The sequence below is a fragment of the Castanea sativa genome, chromosome 2 (genome assembly GCF_040712315.1).
Source record: "Castanea sativa cultivar Marrone di Chiusa Pesio chromosome 2, ASM4071231v1".
Classification (NCBI taxonomy): Eukaryota; Viridiplantae; Streptophyta; class Magnoliopsida; order Fagales; family Fagaceae; genus Castanea; species Castanea sativa.
The window spans coordinates 17673760-17696317 of NC_134014.1; the positions used below are offsets into that span (position 1 = coordinate 17673760).

General features: G+C 34.8%; 2 protein-coding genes across 4 annotated transcripts; both read right to left on the reverse strand.

Annotated features, from left to right (window-relative positions):
- Window positions 1–3765: 3765 nt before the first annotated feature.
- LOC142623370 (bet1-like SNARE 1-1) lies at window positions 3766–9010 on the reverse strand. Of its 2 annotated transcripts, XM_075796770.1 has the most exons (7): window positions 8866–9010; window positions 8145–8292; window positions 6543–6599; window positions 6396–6455; window positions 6193–6278; window positions 4141–4170; window positions 3766–4048 (listed from the first exon to the last, which is right to left on the reverse strand). In XM_075796770.1, exons 1-6 carry the CDS (start codon window positions 8877–8879, stop codon window positions 4143–4145), a joined length of 393 nt encoding a protein of 130 aa, XP_075652885.1. In that variant the 5' UTR covers window positions 8880–9010; the 3' UTR covers window positions 3766–4048; window positions 4141–4142. The 2 variants fall into 2 exon arrangements, with proteins under 2 accessions (XP_075652885.1, XP_075652884.1); XM_075796769.1 differs by having other exon boundaries at window positions 3766–4170.
- Window positions 9011–12224: 3214 nt separating this feature from the next.
- LOC142626405 (protein PSK SIMULATOR 1) lies at window positions 12225–15442 on the reverse strand. 2 transcript variants are annotated; one of them, XR_012842500.1, is made up of 2 exons: window positions 13108–15442; window positions 12225–12759 (listed from the first exon to the last, which is right to left on the reverse strand). XR_012842500.1 is itself a non-coding variant. In XM_075800227.1 (1 exon), the coding sequence occupies exon 1, from the start codon at window positions 15052–15054 to the stop codon at window positions 13291–13293; it is 1764 nt and encodes a 587-aa protein (XP_075656342.1). In that variant the 5' UTR covers window positions 15055–15442; the 3' UTR covers window positions 13025–13290. The 2 variants fall into 2 exon arrangements, 1 of the variants encoding a protein (XP_075656342.1); XM_075800227.1 differs by lacking the exon at window positions 12225–12759 and having other exon boundaries at window positions 13025–15442.
- Between the last annotated feature and the right edge of the window lie 7116 nt (window positions 15443–22558).

Sequence of the window (22558 nt, forward strand, 5' to 3'; positions counted from 1 at the left end):
AGTAAAGCCTCACCTTTTTTTATTTCTATTCAATAATATTATGAAAAACGTTTACAAACTTCAGAGCCTATTTAAGGGCTCCATAAAACTTGACAGACAAGAAAATATATTCTAAAATAACTCCTAATTGATACCTTACCATATCAGGAATCAAATTTGACCTAAAAAGCATTAAATGCACCTAAAAAGAAGGAAAATACCTAAAAAACGTACTAAATAATAAAACCCTAAATAAAAGTTGATTTGGTGTGAAATTAGCAGATCCAAAATAGGAAAAAATCTGTCTTAACTGATATAGAGCTGGAAAGTCAATCAGCCATTAATTCACGCCATAAATCACTCCCAATTAAGTCAGATCAGCCCTAAATAGCTTGAATTAAATTTATTACGCTTTCATCTTCCTTTGGGCCAAGCTTGGAATGTCCTGCGTTAGAATCAACCCAAATCTCTTGAATCAGCCCATTAAGTGCTTCTTTGATCTTCTTGGATCTTGCTCTTGTAATAGGCCCAACTAGAACATGCAATGGATCCTTGAATGCTTGTTGATTCTCATCAAATACTCTCTCAGTCAATATATGGCTGCCACATAATAAGCATGTGTTTCATATGTCTCTATCTACCCAATTGCTAGACACGAGTCTTTCTTGCAATGTTCTTTCCTTTTTGCAACATGTTGAGCATTGGTTGGTGGAAATTTAATTTTACTCAAACGAGTTTGGTAAGGATTTACAACAAACCCCGTAGAATTTGTAAAGTCTCTTAAGGTGTTTTCTTTTTTTAATGAAAAATTTTCTTAAGGTGTTATGATGAAGATTGAACACCAACAGCATGGAAATCCATTAGTCTCACCTTAAATGACATTATTTTATAGAAAGCTCCTAACTAGGAGTGCTCACAAGTCGGTTGAATTTGAATTGAAGGTCAATTGTTCACTCAAACTAACCTGGATGAGTTGAGAGCTTTCTCACCATTGTCGATTGATTAACAAGTCAAAACCATCCAAAAGAGATCTTATCAACAAATAAATCATAATTACTAACACAAATTTTAAGAAATATTGTTCCAATTTAATCCAACATGTATTAAAGAAATATCACAACTGATACACAAAAAAATTCCAAAAAGTTGTCCGTGAGCAAGAACTTGGAGAACTCAAATACCTTGGGTAGTTTAGGCTTGAAGAGTCCTTGTTGTATCCATGTATTGCAACTATTCATACTAATGGATCATTCAGCAATAGTCACGTAGAGATTTTTCATAGGGTACTTAGGTTTCCTCTTCAAAAACACATCAAGTGTTTTTCCTGAGTTTGCTTCTCATTACTTACTACTTTTATCTTTATTGCAATTAGGGGTGTTCGCAGTGCGGTGCGGTGCATTTTTGGGCCATTTTTAGCACTTCACTTTGTAGTGCGGTTTAACCAAAACCATAATTGTACTGCATCTCATTTTTTAGGCCACATGTGCAGTACAGTGTATAAAAATTCACCTGTTATATAAAAATTTAACATTTATATCACCATACAATTCAACATGTATCAGTAGTATCACTATCTCAGATTCTCAAGTATACGTCAAACATGTAATGAAGTCAAGTGCTTTGAATAAGGTAGAGTGGCAAGCAACTTAAATGTTTTAACTATCAAAATCTAATGCTCTTCAGTCTTCACTTTTGATCAAGAATATTAAGCAACTGACTCTCATTTTGAAGGTAAATTGAAATAGAATATCACATTCTATCATCACTAGCTTCCTAAATATTAGATTATATCTTATTAATAATGCATTTCCTCTCGGAATATGGCACATTGATAAATTTGGAGTATTGCACATTGCTTAGCAAGACATGCTATAGAATCCACCTAGTTTTCTTGAAAAGAATGTATCCGTAAGGCACTATAGGTGACATTATCCATGGAAATTTAAGCGATCAAACAACAAGAAGACATTATGAAACTCTCAAAATTGAATGAAAGCAGTTCAAAGTATCCATAAGGCATTGTAGGTAACATCAACTCTAAAATCCCAATAACACGTAGTAACCCCTGCTAAAACTAAAATGAGTGCAAAAATAAATAGACATAGAACATAAATAAATAGTTCAGAATAAGCCTAACATAGCTACTAAGTCCTGACCCATCACTTCCAAGTGCCAATATACCAACGACAACAATCAAAAATATATATATATATATATATAAATTAACAATTTTGTCATATACAAGCTACTTTGTCCTGAGTAAATAGTACAATAGGCCAATGGATTAACTTTAACAAAGAATAACTCGAATTGAACACATATAAAGAAAGAAATACCGCAATAGTAGAAGCAACTGGTGCAACGGCAGTAAGTAGTCTAATGAGTAGCGATAATTTAAGTGAAAGTGTGGCGGCTAGGGTTTGACTTCTGAGGGCTAAGAGAGTGATAAGATTTTTTTTTTTTTTTAACTAATAGAACAGTGAGATACAGCTAGTGCCAGGGTATTAAATTATTAATGTATTGATATTTTGTCCTTATTATATATGTGGGGAGTAAAAGGACCCAAGTGGGCATATGGGCCTTTGGACTGTAGCAAGGAGGGCCGACCTGCTCTTGAGCTAAGAATTTGTTAGTACTATGAATTGGCCCACGCGCCGAGAATCCGAGGACACATCCGAGGGTAAGTTTCTCCTCGGATAGACCCAGGAGAACTCGGAGCTTCACTATGAAGGTCAAGGCAATATTCCGGAAAGATTGTTGGTTAAAGGGAGGAAACCCTGACCCTTCGAGGTACACCGGTGTTAGAAAGATACCAAAAGCAAAGGCTGCCACCTCCACATTAAAGACTCTACACCTACCTCCCTGGCCGCATTAATGGGGAAGTGACCCCTGAACAGTAGAACTGAAACTTCTGGTCATTATTCAAAGGCACTAAGAAAAGAAATATCTAGGAGGGAGGGGGTTGGAGCAACACGTGGATAAAGCATCAGGAAAATAAGTATTTAAGGGGGATGAACGTCAAAGAAAAGGGGGGCAGTCTGTAACTCAGAAAGAAATTAAGAATTGTAACTTTTAAGAAAGAAAGAGAAATAATACAGAAGTAGTCTTCGGCTTATGTCCGAGGAGGCCTATTTGCAATTATCATTTGTTATTTACAAGTGTTTGTAACTCTTAGCCTGTTATCAAGTTTTCAGTATCTCTAACCTAGATTTCAAGCCCACACTCTACAAATTTGATTGTTTAAGGCTCATTGGGCCTGAGCCCGTAATTGTCTTTGGGGTCCAGGCGCAATTGTGCACTTACAATATATATAATATAAAATAAATAAATATTATATATATATATATATATATATATATATATTTATAGGGTGTGGTGCAGTGCGGTGCGTGCAGTTTTCATATTATAAAACTGCAAACCACACTGCATCATGCGGTGCACTATTATTTGCAGTGTGGTGCGGTTATGCCACTTTGCATGCAGCTTTGATGCGATTTTTGCAGTTTGTGCAACTTGGTGAACACTCCTAATTGCAATGCTTAAAAATGTTTATTTGTGCAATTGTGATTTCAACGCTTAGGGTTTTTTTTTTTTTTTTTTTTAGAATGATTTCAATGCATAGTTAAAATTTGGGGGGTGTCTAAACTATTGCCTAGTTGATTAGGTAATTTTCTCAAGCTTAACTGGTAAAAAATTTTGTTGTTAAATAAGAAATATAGGTTGAAATTCTACCTATATTAAAAACCAATTGGAGTTTTAGCTTGGTGATAAAAAGCATGCCTAATATTTGGCAAGAAGGAAGTTTTCCCATGAAGGGCAGAATTAATATGTCCTTATCTATCACTGTACAAAATATAAATGTAGCATACCACACTTAGACCAACATGCACTGATATAATAATACCAAAAATTTCTCAAGATTCATTCTCATTCTAACTTTGACATATGATCAAGTGGGATTCAAATCACCACCATACAGACACGTGATACACTTTAAGCCACTGGCAACTACTTAAATTTGTAGCGGAGTTGCTGAGAAACCATGACTTAGCCATTTGTCAGTTTCTTCCTGAAAGAAAAAAGTATTAATGGACCTTTATGCACAAGATTGTACTCCTCAACAACTGACGTCAAGGTGCAGAATGGATTCGTATAATTCACCTTTAACCAAGAGTGAAATATCTGAGCATCCTGCAAAGAAATAAGCTAATCAGCATCAACAGCACAAATTTGTTCAAGCCATGCAAACTACTACATCTAATTCCCTCTTGATGCCTCATTTATCATGCAAGCAAATTCTTACTAAAAACCTACATCACTATATTGATTGATTAAAGCATTGATGAGCACTAAGCTCTTCATAGCTGTAAAACAGGTTTGTAGCTTTAACATAGCATGCATGGACTTGTTAAGGAGCACAGCTAATGAAGACCTAAATGGCTTGCAAGCTCCTCACCAATGCCTTTCCATGCATTGACTTATCAAAGCATACAGCTTATGCAGCCCCAAACTAAGTTACAAATACCGTACATACCGGAACCAGTAGAATTTATTGTATAAGCCACCAATCCGGTACACTTACCAGACATACCAGTTTAAAAATAGGGTTGTTTTGGTCTGCACTGGCTGAAAAAGCTAACTTGTATTTTAGGACAATATAGGATTAAAAGTTTTTATTGTCATATTTTTTGAAAACTCGCTCTCAACTCTCAAGCTGATCCTCAACTCGTATATTGGCAAATTCAAGGACCAGGCGGCACTGCTAGTGCACATCAATAGCGTTACTGGAGTTAGTGGAGTGTCAAGTCATTGTTTTGGCCAACTGTCCAAGGTTGAATTTGGCCACAGGCCAAGAGTAGTTGGGATTTGATGACGAAGATTAGTGCGTTGATGACTGGCGGCAATAGATGTTATTTGGGGCTGTTCGGTTTTGATTGCATTAAGACGGGTTTGGCACTTCAACTGCGTATTTGGTGAGACCAGTGTTGTTAGTAGCACACTTAGGCACACCATAGCAAAAAGCCTCAAAGATCTATGCATTTCAATTGGCCAAAGCGAAGCTCATACGATGTGTGCCTAGTGTTTTTTGAAGAAGCAAAAAGCACGCCTAAGTGCAATTTTTTAGATCTTTTGCTAAAATTATTTATGAATCATTAAAATTAATTGCTCAATCCTGAAAGAAATAACAAGAACCATGGATTATCAGACAAACACTATTATTAAGGTGTTTTAATATACAAATAATTTTTTGTTTACATATCAAAAGACATGAACAAGTATAATTTACTATTCTTGTGCTTTTTTGTCTTTGCCTTTTAGATATATTTTTTTTAAACCGTAAACTTCATTTTGATCATTTCTATCACATTTATGGATTTTTTTAAAGCACAAGATAATTGTATATAAATGTAAGTTTAAACTTTATATGACTAGAATATTATTATTTTGTCCATGTATAATCCTTTTTAAATTTACTTCATAAAAAAATTGAGTAATTGCAATAATTTATTTAAAATTTGAACTTATAAACTTTGTACAATTGCACTATCCTTTTGAGCTAATAGGCAAAACATATTATTATTTTTCCAATGAGCTATAGTTCACAGGTACATCCTCATCCCATAACAATGGGATGGAAGGCAAGTTCATGGATTAAAGACCCATTGGGTCTTACCAATAAAAAAATGTTATAAAAATTTCTACTAGTGGCTATTATACATTAAATTTGAAAAATGTGCACTTTACTCCAATTAAGCCCGCACGTTTTGTGCTTTGCACCCAGGTTTCAAAAGCTAGTCCGCTTGACACTTTTACGAATATTGGGCGAGAGGTGTGAGAATTTGGCTGTTGAGGGTGTAGAGCTGCCGCTTTGTGTTTTTGGCTTAGTTGAGAGGGATAAAGTTAAGGAGTTCCAAGTAATGGGTTGGGTGTTGGTTTCTAGAGATGACAACATGGCACATGGAACTATGGATATTAGGAATGCTTTAAGAAAAATAATAAAACATAACTATAATCTAGTGTAAAAAAAAAGCACAACCATCATTTAAAAAAAAAAAAAAAAAAAAATCCATCATTTATGGCACTAATAAGTATATACACAGTGGATGGCAATAGAAATAACGAATTTACTAAGCCATATATGGTCATATCCATTTTAAAATGCATGACACTGATATTGCAATTGACAATATATACCATAGTTGAGTCATTTACCTGATGAGATATAATATAATTAAGAAGGAAACCACAAAGCACATAACAAGAGTACACATTCTCCGGTTAGATTTCTTCTCAAATACCTGCATAGCAAAGATATCATCTTAATCAACCATTATCGAAAAGATGTGGCAATATATATATATATATATATATATATATATAACAGCAACATAATAAGGCATATCTAGTTCATGTACCATCTTGAATCGATCCATGGTTCCTGACATCACACCCCTTGATAAATCCATGTCATTGCCCTGATTTTACGTTTAATTGATCTAAAACATAAGTGTAAAAATAAAAAATAAAAATCATTCAAATAGAGGTCTCAGTAATTTGATTACCATACGCTCAAGCATACGATTATGGCTTTCCACTTCCTCGTGTATATCACCTGTTACCTAACAGTGAGTCATATATACATCAAAAGTTGTTCTATGAAGAGATTATAAATCTAAAAAGCATTTGCTAATCCTTTCTCTAAGCAATTACATTAATATACCAAATTACATTAATATACCAACTTAGTTTCACAAAGCAGGAACAATTGAATCACGTGCAAGTAAGAAAGCATACAACAACCTGCATAAAGGTATGCTGATACCCTTTTTTTTTTCTCTGGGGGAGGGGTTGTGTGAATATGTGATGGGTAGTGACAAAGAAAGTTAAATGAATACATCTGTTGGAGAGTATCTTGGCACATCTATGGACAGGATGACATGTCCATGGTGAAACCATGCAAGGTTGTTGAAAATATTGCACATGTTTCCAGGGAACCTTTTAAACTCTTTCTGGTAGTCCCCTGCACCAATATTCTAGAGACTCTATGCATCAGAGTGTTTTATTTTGATAATTCGATAATTGGGGGAGGGGGGATTTGAACTCTGACGGTCTTCTTTGGAAACACCAAAAGGTGTCAACCAATTGAACTACAAGGCTCTTGGCTATGCATCAAAGTGTTTTATCCAAAAAGTTTTGTGATTGAGCAATGTGAAACTTCTCTACATGTTACTAACTATATTAGCTTTATAGTGATGTGTACAAAATAAGTTAATAACTTGGAAACACTAATTGAACCAACATTTGATAAGAGTGATGACCAAAGAAAGCTACTTTGACACCAATGGCAACTTAAATAGAGGCCAGAATCATGATGCCCTAAAAAATTTGAGGCCAGAATCAAGATGCCCTAAAAAAATTGCAACTTCACTTATGCCTTGAGCAAAAGAACTTGCTAATGTTTCGGTTAGAAACGTTGATTGGAAACTATGTAAAGAAGCATGTGCTATTGCCATTGTCAAGTGTACAAAAGCGCATAGCATATCACCTCAACCAACAATGTATTAACATCGTAGAGACTTTACATGTATAATAGGAATAAAAAATAATAATTACTTCAAAAAAGATAATCAACTAGAAGAACAGTGGTAATACTAATTAAAATGAATTAAGAAGAAGAAAGCCCTTCCCACAAATTGTCTTCCTCCCATTTCTCTCGCAAACTTCTGGTGGTAGTTTTGTCTTTTTCCAAGGGTTTTGGTGGTGTGGGGGTGTGTAAATTGCTTTCTATGCGCATGAAACCGGTCAAAGAATAGGTCACAGTTAGGAAGGAACAGCACAAAACTCTACTCAAAATGATAAGGTGTCCATTCCCTCCCACACTTAGAAATTAAATCAATCAAAATTCTTAAACTCCAGATGCATCGATTGTGTTTTTGAGAGTCGTTGGTACAATTTGATAAACAAAACAAATTTAATAATAGCAACAATCAAGCACTAAAAAAAAATAGTACAACAAGGTTACAAGAACCCGGTGCACTTAAGGAGAAGTATGGTGTAAATTTTGAGACAAACATACAACTGTCGTTAGAGTTAGAAATGTGGGATGAACTGATTGCTGAAGAACTGTCCGACGCTAATCATCCACATTCCTAGATAAGACTTACTCTCTTAAGTAATAAAACCCTGTCTTGCAAACTTTCCACAGCTCTTTCATTGTCATGATCATTAGTTTCGTGGGAATACGAGGAGGATGCACTTAGACCGCCTTCCTCAAGGGCATCAAAGAGAGAGGATCTCGAACCACGGTGCTCCCTGCACAAAACCAGATCATGCCATAATTTTTTTTTTTTTTTTTTTTTAAATTGAACAATTACATGTACACCACAACAACTATAAAGATTCCCTATCTAACCACAAATACTTCAAAGCGAATTTCACAAAACCAAGTGAAAAACAGAAGTGAGAATGCATTCAATTGAAATAAACATCAAATTAGTTGTAGAATTTTGAATTAACAGTGAATTTTCTTACAACTCGGTCTTGCTTCAGCAAATGCAACATTAATGAGAAAGATGCTTACGAAATCAAATTAATTAATTAACGAGATTGGCCAAATTAATCATAATTCTAAACATATGCATAATTTTTAAAAAAAAAATTCAAAAACTAACTTCAACAATATGTGAATGACTGCGTTTTCAATTTACTAAAATCACTATTAAAAAAAAAAACATAAATTAAGAAAGAAATACATTGAAAGAAGTACAATAATCGGACGCAGTTATTTTGTTTGGAATGTAGATCTTGAAAATGAATGAGAAACGAAGTGTAGAAATCCAAATAAAATGATCAAAGGAATATTAGTGATTGGGAAGGGAAGCGAACCTTCTGTAACTCATTTTGCCGGTGTAAATCAGCGTTTCACGAATATAGCTGAAAGAGTCTCAGAGATGAATGGTTTTAAGCCGCGGCTCCATTGGGCTGCAGAGCAGTGAGTGAGGCCTGAGGGAGGAAACCAAAGGAGTTCAAAGTTGAGTTTTGCAGTTTCGCTTTCGGTTTCGCTTTCTTTTACGGGGAATGGATGTTTAGGCCCATTTAAACAGTGTCTAAAGCCCATTCAAATATCTTATGAACCGGTGAGTTTGTGTTTTTTTTTTTTTTGTGAGACTAGAGATTTGTCAACTGCTTACTATTTTCGGTTTTTTTTTTTTTAAATTCAATAGTTACAGGCCAGGACGGCCATGGACAGGGTTTGGGTTGAATATATCCATACCCAACTCGAAAATTTTACCTTTAGATACCCTAATTTTGATACCCATTAAATGTTTATATTCCGATTACTACATGTATTTTTATCTGTAAATACCAAAATTACAAGAATTGATTAACTAACTAAATTTAGGAATTGGGGTTTAGAACATTGATTCTCCTCACAAAGGATAACAATTAATACTAATAAACTACAAGAGTTAGTTAACCAACTCAGTTTAGGCTAAAGGCCTATAATTAATAGTTATTTTCTTATTCTTTTTTATATAAGATAGAATTTCTACTTTAACCTAATCTAAGTGTATATATGTGTGAAGCTCCCTTATGAAAACTTGAACCCCAGCCCTTACACCCCACACCAGCCTAATCTAATTAATAGCTTTTTCCTAATCCTCATAATAGTTCACCCTAGCTTTAATCTATTAGAAATATTAAAATGTGTCAATTGAATTACAAGACCCTTGCTAGTAAAATTTTTTTTTTTTTTTTTTGAATGGATGAGCCTTTAATTGGTGAGAATTTTGACAAAGGAAATTCCAATATGGAAAAGGGCAATATTTGGGCAGCTCTTAATTCGACATTGTAATGCCAAATTACACTATTTTTCTTATTCCAACTTTTCCAAATTTTTCTATCCTCTATTTCAGCAATGAGAGAACCAATTTGTTGTTAATTTGGCATTTATTTTGCTAATTATACATCTCTCTATTAGTGAGATAGTGGTCTCATGCGCTCGGCACATATGAGATTTTTTCTTCTCCGCATCTCTCTTAAAAGCTTCACACGTACACCATATAGTGATAATAAACTTTCCTCACAATAATATTCTGCCAAAAAACTCCTCATGAGCTCTTGAATATATCATTTTTAGTCTATCATAGGATCTCAACTTCATTCTTTAAAAAGCTTGAGCTCTGGTCTTCCACTTCTGAAAGTGCAACTCTTCCAATTTTATCCCTTTCTTTTTGTTCTTACCTAAATTCATTTACAGTTTTCCCAATTATAGTGACTTTTTTTTTTAATCGGTATGGTCAAAACTCTTTGATTCAAAGTTAACTCTTTTGTGGGTTGGGGATAATTCATTGTTTATAGTCAAATACATGTAGAATATAAGCTTATTTGCATGTGGGTCTATGAGTTTTTTTTTTTTCTGTAATGAGTCTCTAAGGTAATCTTCTTTATGGTGAAAATACAAAACTTTATAGTCTGAACTTTTATTAGTTGCTCCATAAAAATAAAGCAAAATTTTGCGTAGCCCTTTAGATCCTAATTTAGACCATTTAATAGATAGCTAATAAAAAATTGGGTTACACTGCAATTTTCTATTGATTATTTGCAGTTCTTTTTCCTTATAAATTTTAGTTTAATTATTTTAGTCCAAATTTTCTTATAATTTTGTTTGAAAGCATGAAATATGTTGTAGACTTGTAGTTAATTTACCTACTATATTACCAGTTATTAATACTTTGAAAGTATAGATCATTCCAGCCTCTTCCTCGAGTGGTTTCTCTTGTAATCCTATATTCACCCACTCAAAAAATCAACTATTGATGGTTAAAAGTAAAATTAGCAACCATAGATTGGGGACTCACAAACCGGGCTACATCATGAAATGAAAGCCATTTATTTCGTGACTGCAAGGCTAATCAGATAGAGGCTTGAGGCTTCCCTCTCTCTCCCTCTCTCTCTCTCTCTCTCTCTCTGGCCAGACTTTATACATACAATCAATGACATCCAACAACACTATTGAAAGCTTTTAATTATCACAGTGAATGCCCTCCACTGCCACCTGGTTAATGCCACATGATATAGTACCCGCTTTCCTTGTTGGATGAAGCTGTAAACTACTAAATCCATTTCAATTTCTCTTCTCTCTTATCAGTTTGTTGCAGTGCCACTGTCGTCACGCAATCAGATCAGTGTCAAAAATTTTCTATTGAGCATTTTAGAGACCCTGCCCAATGATATCAATGATGATAAGAAACACACCAGCAATCAGATCAGTTCAACTAAAAGAAAAGAACCCTTTTACAAAATGTTGCAGAGGCTTCTGTTTTTTTTTTTTTCTTATTTGATAAATAAAATGTTGCCTAGCTTGTTACATACAGTAATTTAAGAAAAGATTCTTAAAAAAGTGACTAATACATGAATGGTATCATGTTAAAAGTAACATGTACCTAAAATTTGAATCACTCTGTTTTAAGTTTTCTATAATCCTCGTCTACTCATCTCTTTCATTCACTTGAAACATATACTTCAATTTTTCCCACTACAAAAATCAAGTACCGTGACAGTAAGGTAAATCATGATTCATGCATACTTTTTTACAGATTGGATTGGATGGCACATAGCGGTCTCATAAAAATGTTGACTATTACAAGATGACTATGCATTTATTGCCTGATCGTAACCTATATGGGAACATGTCTCAAAGGCATTTCAGACTAAAAATTCTACAACTGTACAGATGGGGGCTATAGATCATATCAAATTATGGAAGTCAGCCTGGCTAAAGAGCACTAGCTCCTTTCAAAAAAAAAAAAAAAAAAGAGCACTAGCTCCATGTGTTACAAGAACAACTGTTCCTGTGAGATATCAAAATTCAAAAGATATATATGCACAAATAATTGCACATTATTCAAAACATATCCATCCAGGAAAAGCTTTTTTTCTTTTTCAATTTTTTGGCCCAGGAAAAGCAGTTTTTTTTTTTTTTTTTTTATAAGTCAGGAAAAGCAGTGTTAGTGAAAGCATGTGTTGTTCTTTTTTTTATATACAAAAAGAATAATAAAAACATAAAATAAGATATTAAGAATGTCCCTGTAGCAGAAACAGACAATAGCAAGGAAGATTTACTCAACAGGTAGGTAGAGCAGAGGCTTGTCAAAACTAGAAAAACAACCTTAAAGAGAGGATTCATTCGAAGTAAATTCAGGGTACCCTGGTCCCTAAATGACATCAAAGTTTTCAAGTATGATTAATTTTTGCCATACTGACAAGTTTCATAGCAGCTATTGATGAGGTTTGTAATCAGTTCAATAACAGGAGACCCTTTTATTAGAGGGCCGGTGAATTGATATCCCATTTGAAGGAGACGTATAATGGCACTAGTAATTTTTTGATATAGATAATGTCACTTGTAATAGGGCATCAATTGAAATGTTAAACTTGCTGTATATAGGGCATATCAACCAAACAATTGAAATATTAACTTGCTGAATTTACAATAACATCACTCCCTGTTCATCAAATTAAACATTAGCTAATGGGCGTTCATGTCAAAGAAACATAAATTTGAGTAGTGTTCCCAATCACAATGATGGTTCCTCATTGCAAGTTCTCTACAGAGAACATAAATATCAAATACACACCTTCAAAATCCTCATACTTCCTAAGCGATAAAAACAACTTTAACAATAGTCAGTATGCCAGGGTTCCAAGGTAATTTCATAATGTCAAGTTTCTTAGAGAGGCAGGCACCATTTTGGGATTTGAATTTTGAAGTCCACACTTCACAATGCATCAGAGTCGACAGAATATGAACTTAACGTTAGCCATTATATTTAAGATGATCTCCCTCCAATAATAAAAATACTAACTGTACTGAGATAATTCCAAGCAATGCACTGAGATGCTAAGTTCTAGCTAATTGGAATTAGTTTTTCCAATTAATTCCAAAAACTAATTCCAATTACCTCAGTGAACTTAACATTAGCTAATACTGAGATAATTTGAGAAGGAAAAACTACTAACTGTACACAAACATATATACAAATTCTACACAAAAAGAAATGATACTTCTGTTGCATAATAATTGGAAATTTGGAAATATGTACTTCAGAATTCAACATCTCATACCTTGCAACATGATACATTAGTAATCAAGTCTTCAACAATAAAAAGTCTTCAGAGTGAAAAGCTCAGATATTCACATCCTATCCGACTATCATCTGTGTCTTCATACAAGTATCGGGAACCAAAAAAAAAAAAAAGGCTCTACCACTCACTAACCACTTCATGTATTCAAATCCAGCAATGTGGTCAATGAACATAAGCAGCTCCACATTGCAATTGCCATTCCATGCAATCCTCAAAATCAAAACTGCTGGCACAATCCAACAATGCATTTTGCTGATGCTCATAGCGACATATGTAATTCAAACCGACAAGTAGCTCACATATGGCTGCCTCCGTCTTTTCCCTATCAGCGAAATACAATGTCTGAAGCAGAAGCACATTCGTCCGCGTTACAATTTGATGTTGCTCGAAATTACGCTCACTTTGCCACCTGATCATGTTGTGCGCAAGTGGCGCAAGCCACCTTAAAATCCCATCAAGAGTCTCCTTCCAATCATGGGCAAGAGGAGCATCATATATGGCCAAATTCTGGACATAGGACTTGAGATTAGTCCTCAAAGACTTTCTCAAACTCGTTGGCAACATCTGATACAAATCATCCCTAGCTTCCTCACCCACTAGATGAGGGTAACGAAGCAACTTCTCGATCACAATTACAATATTTGCATAATGCAATGCCAAAGCAGAGCCTCCCACGGTGGAAGGGGGAGCATACACAGTAATCCTACTCTTGGGGCCAAATCGAGCACCACCCTGCAAAACCCCAATTTCGGATCCATCAACACAACCCGAATGGTTCGACTTCAACTTCAACTGCTCCCTTTTCAAACCACCACAAACCGCCCTGGAAACTTGGCTACTCCGATCCTCATAATCAACATCATCATCATCATCATCATCAAACTTAGAAACCGAGCTGCTCAAGCTAAGGCAATCCATAAAAAGCCTCCCGGGGCTCGTTCCACACGGAAAATTGAAATCTTCAGCTCTTAACAACCCCAATTCATTCCTCCTCGAATCGAATTGGGACTTAAAATTAGTAACCCTTCTCTGCTGCACTGGATTTCTGTCGATGAATCCCGAATGACACACACTACTATTACCACTACGTACCCGTTTCAATGGCTCCGAACCCATATGCACACGACGCTGCTTCAAATCAATCTGACCCGAAACAGTCCCAAATTGATTTTGCTGATTCTTCTTCATAGCAGGGTCTCCAAAAACCAAACAAATCCTAGAATAAATAGTACACACAGTTCTGACTAAGAGTTCAACTACCTTATCATACGTCTGGTTCCAAAGCGAAATCTCTTTGAGATGCCTCACGTCTTGCTTCTGCCAAATCAGTTTCTGCTCAAAAGCTCTCTTGCTTTCCTCGTGCTGATTGTGCTGGAACTTCTTCGTCGCTTGCTCCAACTCATTCAAAACCTCCATTTCGCTATACAAATTCGCTGTGGCATTGACGAACCTCTCCATCTTCCTCACCATAGCTTCCATATCTCTAACCAAAAACCCCAACTCCCTCACGTCAATAACTCCACCCATCACATCACCGTACACGTGTTCGAACCCTTGCAGGGCTGGCTCAGAGCACTTCTTGCCGAGCCTGGAAACCACGCCAGCCACCCGGTTCAAGTCGTCGAGCTTTTCGGCCAGAGCGAGGTCTAGAAGGTGGGACTCATTGGAGGACACCAAGTTCAACACTCCTTCAGATTTCAAGATCTCGGACTTGAGCTTGGAGATCTCGGAGTCGGTGAGGGATTTGTGGAGGTGAACTGTTTTGGACATTACAGTAGCTACTTCGAAGGAGAGGATGCCTATGGTTTGCTTTGGAAGTTGGTTTTTTGAGCCATGCTTCTTCTTTGAAGTTTCAAGTAGAAGTGCGTGTTTGAGATTTGTGCTTACTTGGCTTCCCATCTTTACAATCCAAGGCTCCGCAACCATTGCTCTTTTTGAGAAACACCCAGAAGTCAGAACAAGGCTTATAAAATTCAAACAAAAAAGAAGCAGATCTGTTCTGTTGTGTACAAATTAAAGGACGGGTTCAAATATTTGAAAGTCTTTGGTTTTGACTGAGAAAAGTAAAACAAAACAAAGAGTTGGGGTTGGGGAGAGACGGACTAACAAAATAGTCAGCGTGTGAGTCGACAATGGCAATGGTGAAAGTGTAGACTCCGCGTGCGGCTCATATGAGTAGGCGTGGAGAGTGCGTAATCAATGGGAGCTGCAGTGTTTGTGTTTGTGTCTGTGAGGCTAGCTTTCATTTCTCATTTGGGGACTGAGAGTAGGAAACAATGATTTTTCGAAAAAGGGAGATGGGATCGGCTATTTGAAAGTGCTCTGAGACTCCGAGGGTTTTCTTTATCTTCTATCAAAGTACAAAAATATTACGTCTGCAATGTGCTACTTTTACTTTTCTTTTCTTTTTTCCTTTTCTTTTTTACTTTTCTGTTTTATTTGTTTGAACGAAATTTTGTAAGATTTTTTTTCATTTGCAAAATATATTGTGTTTGACTGTTTTGTACTTTTCTTTCTAAAATTAAAAAACAAAAATGATTATTACATATGCTGAAAGACGGGGGACCACTAGCCAGCTAGAGTCAGAGGCGCCGCGCTACGCTGGGGTCCCAACGTGTTTGACTTTTGATTATTGCTTGAGTTAAACATGGTGTACGGAAAATTTATATTTATTTTGTTATATCTCCAAAATTTAAATGTATTTTTTCTAGTATTTTATATTAAGAAAAAAAAATAAAAAACATAACATTACATAACATTAAATGAATTTTAAGTCCATCTCCTTTTCTTGATAGCTTTCAGAAGTTTTTGCTTTGAGTTAGGGAAAAAAAGAACATTAGGATCTCTTTAAACACGTGACTATGCATTTAGATTTGGAAAAAACTTTTTCTTCAAACTTTAAAACTCTTTTTATATTTTTTTATTATATGTAAATTTTAAAATCTAACTATTGGATGAGATATTTTTATTATATTCTTCATATTTGTAAAATTTATAAAAAAAAAATTAAAGATCAATAACTATTTCATTAATGACATGTTTAAATTTCAAATTTTTGTAATAAAAATTATACATAAAAAATAAATTTATTAATCAAATAGTAAATAACATCTAATTTGAACAAAATTTGATATAATAACATAAAGTCAAATTTTACATTAAAAAAATATAAATTGAAAAGTTTTCGAACTATCCTTCAAGTTTTGGTACATGAAATTTTCATCCTTAAATTTTTTTTTTTTTTTTTCAAATCTTGTTTTTAATTCTATTTATAACCAAACGGTCCAAGCCTAAGAACTGTTCAGACCCAAACTAGGTTGGTTTTGACTCTCAGATATTTTTTTTAGCAGAGCAACGGAGAACCACATAGCTGCTACACCTACACGGCTACATATACGCATGTCAGCTGTCGTTAGCTTTTTATTTTATTTTTTTATTTAGGTAGTTTATATTAAGTTATTAACTTATATACAATTTTAAAAATATATATGATTATATTTTTACTAATTTTCAGCAAATAAATCTTCTATTAAAAAAATGATTCAAACATATGTTTATAAGAAGTTGATTTATTTACATACAACTTTTAAAATTCTCAGTTTTAAAGTTTTAACAAATAAATAAATAAGTTGTAGGTTCCAGTTAATTCAACTGGTAATATTTTTTATGGCTGTATAAAAGATCTAGGGTTCAATCCCCGTCTACACCAAAAACTGATTGGTGTCTTGGTCTGACGATAAAGAACAATCATTAAGAGCAAATGTCATAAATTGAAAATCTCTCAAAAAAAAAATAAACAAATAAGTTTATATCAAAATTGCATTAAATTTTGCTGGGAATTGGGATATGACTTGGAGTATAATTTGAATCCAACGCGAAGAAGTGGCTCAACCCAAGTTTGATTTTATTATAAATCTTCTCTCCCAAAGTCAATAGTAGGCAAACTGCTTTGCAATTTGGAATTTTCGTGTCAAGTTTACATTATATCTGTCAAAAAGGAGCAACTTGTGAATGAAATTTCGTACGGGATAAGTTGAAAATTGTAGTAGTGTGCTGATCCTTTCCTGATCCTGCTACATATGTAATGAAGTCCTGTATTCTGGGGCCCCAAAGAGGAATGTTGGGCTTCACTTTTTTAGTGGTTTAGAAAAACAATTTACAGTTTGCTTGCAAGTTTGTAACTACACATGTTGATTTAATTTGCTTTAGGTGTTACCTGCTCCTAGCTCTTCCTGTATGACACTGCATTTGACTTACAAATTAAAGCATAGTCATGGATGAGTTGGAACTTCTCCTACCAAATCATGATAGATCATAGACCCACCCTCTCTTTTTCTTTTCGTTTTCTACTTTTCCCACACACACAAAAAGAAAAAGAATATATGAGATTATAATTTATTAAAATGCCCATATTTTATAGTCCCTTTCAAACGTCATTGAACTTTGGATTGGAATTACTGTTTTATAATCTAAAGAAAAAGATGTTTATGGATGATAACTGACCACTAAGGGGGAATTTGTCAAAAGTTTACTATAGTGGGAGCTGGTAGCTTGTTTTTTTCTGAGACAGAACTTACTTGAGGGCTAATAAGACCACCCACATGGGGCTTTCAGCCTACAAAAGAGCAAGCAAATAATGACAAAAAGAAAGATGGGGTTATCAATTCATCTTCAAGCTTTGCCTAATTTACACATTTATGGAATTGGGCTTTCCCCTGCAACATTACTCCATATTAGCGTTTGCCTTTGACTAATTTATTTTTTTTATAAAAAAATTGAGACAAAAAGTAATTTTAAAATTTATAAAATTACTAATATTCCCAAATTTTTACAAGAATTACAAGACTCACAGTTTCCAAAACCTGGAGAAAAAAAGAGTAAGATGAAATTAAATGGATCTCTGATGTGATGCATGATACATCTCACTTAGTTAAACACTTGTATACATAAAAGTTATTAATTATTGATCCAAGTTTGGATGTCTCATTTAACTAAAGATTTTATACAATTTAAATAAAGTCATTTACTCACCATCTAACGGAAAAATAAGAAGTTAAACTTGTCTTTTTCGTTTAAGAATTCATAAAGGAATGAAATGAAATACATGTGTCAAGAAATATATGGACATCCCTTCAATCTAGCCGTAGCCTTCGTGGTCTGGACATCCCTTACTCCATTCCTTATTTCTGGAATGGTAAGATGGTTAACTGCTACTACTAACTCCTAGATTATAAATCTCATGCATTCTAACATTCTAATTGGATCGTTACCCCTCTATTCTCAGGGGATTAAGGAAGAGCATGGGAGCAACTCATTAGTTACCGTTCCGTTGTGTTACTGAGACTAGCTCCTATGCTTACCTTTGCTAGACTGTTTGTGCCCAATACCTTTCCTGCTTGCTTTCTCTTTACCTAGTTTCAGGGGCACGTCATTCCCCCAAACCCCTGTGTTGGAATTCAAAATTGAAGTAGTCGAAGTTCGGTGTGCGAAGAAGTCAAAAGCCATTGTTCTCCACCGACCAAGGTGGAGGTGAAGGTGGTTGTGGGGTCATATTTAGCGTTCTCTATCTCTAAGCCTTCACATTCTCCTTCCTCAATGGAATTCTAAGCCATTCACTTATTGATGCATATATGGCTTCCCAAACTTCATTAGCTTCCTTGTCTTCGTCAAGTACAAGGCAAAGAGGACGACGTCATTTCCTTCAAACTTGTTGAATTTTGGGTTCTCAACGTATAAATTTATATTGACATCCTCTATCTAGCCATGAAGGCCCGCCAATGATGGCGGTAGTGGTGCAGTGAGGGAGGTCTAAGGTGGCATAGGCAATACCGATGTCAATTTCTGTTAGTTGTGAATCATTAAATTAAAACAGTTTTTTTGTTTAATTGGATAGGAGTACCATTGAGCATTGCTCGTCTGGTCATCTTTTCGCAACAATTTGAGTGGAGTGTAGATCCCATAGTATGTGGGAGTCACTTCCATTTGCGTGAAAACATTGGTGCAGCTTCACGTGGGAGCGTGACCAATCAACAGCTAGCTGCTAAAGCAACGTTCCAACCACTTGGATCGTAACATGTGGCTAATAGAATACCAAAAAATTAATGCCCGGAATCCTATATATGCAAAGGTGGGACTTATTCATTTATGTTTTAGTGGGGTATGTAATGTTTCTCCAAGTACTTAAGGCTAAGCGCTTTAGGGCCAACATGTCGATCGTATTTCTATAGAACTGATTCAGACTCAGTGTTGTTGATAGTAGTCTCATATATACTAGCCATTTTGTTAAGATAGAGAGTGCTCAATGGACCCAAAAGACCTTGGGGCAAAGGGATAGAGGACCACGTTACCTAATTCTAATTGTCTTTCCTTGTCTAATGGAGATATGCATCTACCTTGGCCTATCATCTTTGTGCCTTTGTTGTCAAAACCATTATATATACAAAGAAATATATTGCTGCAGACCAGCACAAATTATTAGAATTATCTTAGAGTTGACCTTGCTTTCTTTTATCTTCTTTATTTCAAAACAAATCTAACAGCTTAAATAGAAGACACTAGTTCACCTCACACAAAAGATGAGTAGTATTTAGTACAAATTAATGCATCTGAATGAGTCATAACCGAATATTTGTGATTGCTTAATCCAATCACGCTCAAATTATATCTTCCTGGCAAATACTCAAAATGAAAGCGCGGAGTGTGGTGTGGTGTCTATTTACATGCCAAAAGAAGCACCCTTTAAAGTTCTTTAGTCCTTACCTATAACTGCCACGGCTGTCAAACTGTCAATTGACTCAATTCATTCAACGAGAAAAACTACAGTATATCAAGCACGATTGCATGTGAACTAAACTTTTTTTTTTTTCTTCATCCAAAAAAAAAAGGGGTACGATTGTTGAACTAATTGGAGTTACAAACAAGTCCACAGGTATATATAATTGAGCAATTAGCATCTAAACGTGTCATCTAGTGCATGTGACAATCATGTGGGGCTCAAAAACCTATCCCAACGTGAAGAAAAAGAAAGCATTGTGTTGATGGGTAGGCTGTAAAAGATACGTCAAAGAAAAAAAAAAGCAAAAAAAAAAAAGGATAGGTTGGTTGATGATATTGTTTACAATTTCCCGCCATATATTGCATGTAAGTTTGTGTTTGGAGTTACTTTATGGTGGAGAATAAGGAATATAAGAGGGTTGTTGTTGAAGTTTGCCCCCCACAAATTACGTCTTTGGCTCACTTTTTCAGTTTTTTCTGCGGATTATACCAACAGATGTCAATGTCTAGGAGGTGGAAGCGGTGGGCTTTTCTTTCTTTTGTCTTAGGCTCTTAGCCTTTTTGACGCGCATTTGACGACATTGGATTGATTCATTGATCATTATCGAACTCATCAAACTTATCACTACTATTCTCAAATTTTTTTTAGAAGAATTATTACTAGTTCACTTGAGCAGTGATATTCAATGAAAATAACTGATAAAAAAACTCTTCAGAAAATGACTACCCGAGATTGCATGTATTATTTTCAGCTTATTTATTTGAGCAGTGATATTCAATCAGTTGCCATCTTTTAGTGTTTTTAATAAAAACAATTATTTAATGTTTAGATGCTATGAATTTGGGCTTATGGATTTAGATTTGAGGGCCCAAATCCAAAATCTTTGTTTAGGTAATTTAAAAGAGATTGATATGAACTTGGCCCAAATCCAACCAGAATTTGATAGTCCAAATCTATGGGCCTCAAATCCGGTAGAATTTGGGAAATCTCTCGCGCACACTCTTTGCTATGATTGTTAGGATCAGGATTCGAATCATAAGATCATACGATCCAAAAATCCTATTAGCCCAAAATGGCTTAGATCATAGTAAGATTGGGCATTTTTCAGGATCCCATGTAGGATCAATTTGATTGTGTCAGATCAGTAGAACCGGACTAATCCTACAATCCTGAACAATCCTACTAAAAACCTAAGAATTTGCTTTGAGTTGGCTTAAAAAAGAAAAAGTCCAATCAATCCAATTGATAGAAATGACCCAATATGTTCTATACTATAAAATAAAATAATTATAAAAAAAACCCCACTTTAAAATAAAAACTTATTCCCTAAACTCCTAAAATCAACTTGACGACACTCTCATTCTCTCCCTCCTCTCCAACTTGATTTTGCCTTTGAATTTTATACCATAGTTAGCTACCAGGGATAGACCCAAGGAGCCCGAGCCCCCTGGTCCTATGAAGTTTTCTTTCTACTAGTTATATTTTTTATTTTTTGCAATTGGGCCCCCTCCCCTCCAATTAGCCTAGCCAATCCCACCCATCTAACAACTACCCTTTTTTTTAGAAACCCATCTAACAACTACCTAATCCAAAAACTTAACAAAAACAAAATTTAAGAAGAAAAAATTAAAAATCCTAGCTAGCCTATTATAAGGGCATTCACATGAGCTCATGCAAAAAAATCCACCTATTTTAGCATAAAAACTTACTTTTTCTATTTTACATACTCATTTTTAAAGCACTTCACATCATATTATTTATTTTATACTACCTTACATTAAAATATCAATTTTTCTTGATTTTTTTTAATTGTTTCTCTTTCTTCACACACAATAACTATCATCAATTATCTTCTTTCAACCTCAGGATACAAAAAGAAAAAAAAAACTATATGCAAAATGAGTAATGTCAATATAAATTTACAGAGTTACTGTAGTAAATTTGCAAATTAACACATTTTTAGGTTAACTGGTGTGAGTGATTTTCGAGGTTAAATGTGTAAAAGTGATACTCTTTTTTTTTCTTTCTATTTTGCATTGTTTGATGCAAGTGTTCTAAAGAAACAATATTGTTTTTTGTCATTGTTGGTAGATGATTGCATCTAATGTATTAAGAAACAATGATTTTGTGTATTTGTCTTAGTTAATAATTTGGTAATACTTTATAGATGTTGTAAGGACTGGATTTGGATCCCCAACCTAAAGAGAAATAGAATCTGGACTCAAAGAGTCCAATACAATAAATTTATAGAGAATGGGTTAAAAAACTAGGCTCTAATGAATCTAATAACAATAGTTAATCCAAACAAAAAGATAAATAATAATAAAATTGTTGTTTTGCTCAAAGTAAATCCTCCTCGGCATAGTCTGAGGAGGCTAAATCTTATATATCTAAGCTCCTTTTTAGTTTATATTACGAGTCTTGTTCTTGATGCTACAGTATTCTTCTCCCCCTTTTTCGATCCCTTGTCTCTAGAAGGTTCCTTACGTTATATAGCCCCCCTTAGATGATCTTGACCCTCCATTTGTTAACCATCCAGGCCACTACTTTAGTGCCTGTCCCATCAGCCACCAATCCCCTAGTGAGTTGCGGCAGCCAAGGCAACGCTGTTTGGAGGTCTTCTCCACATAAATGTGGCGAGGAGGTTTGGTGGGA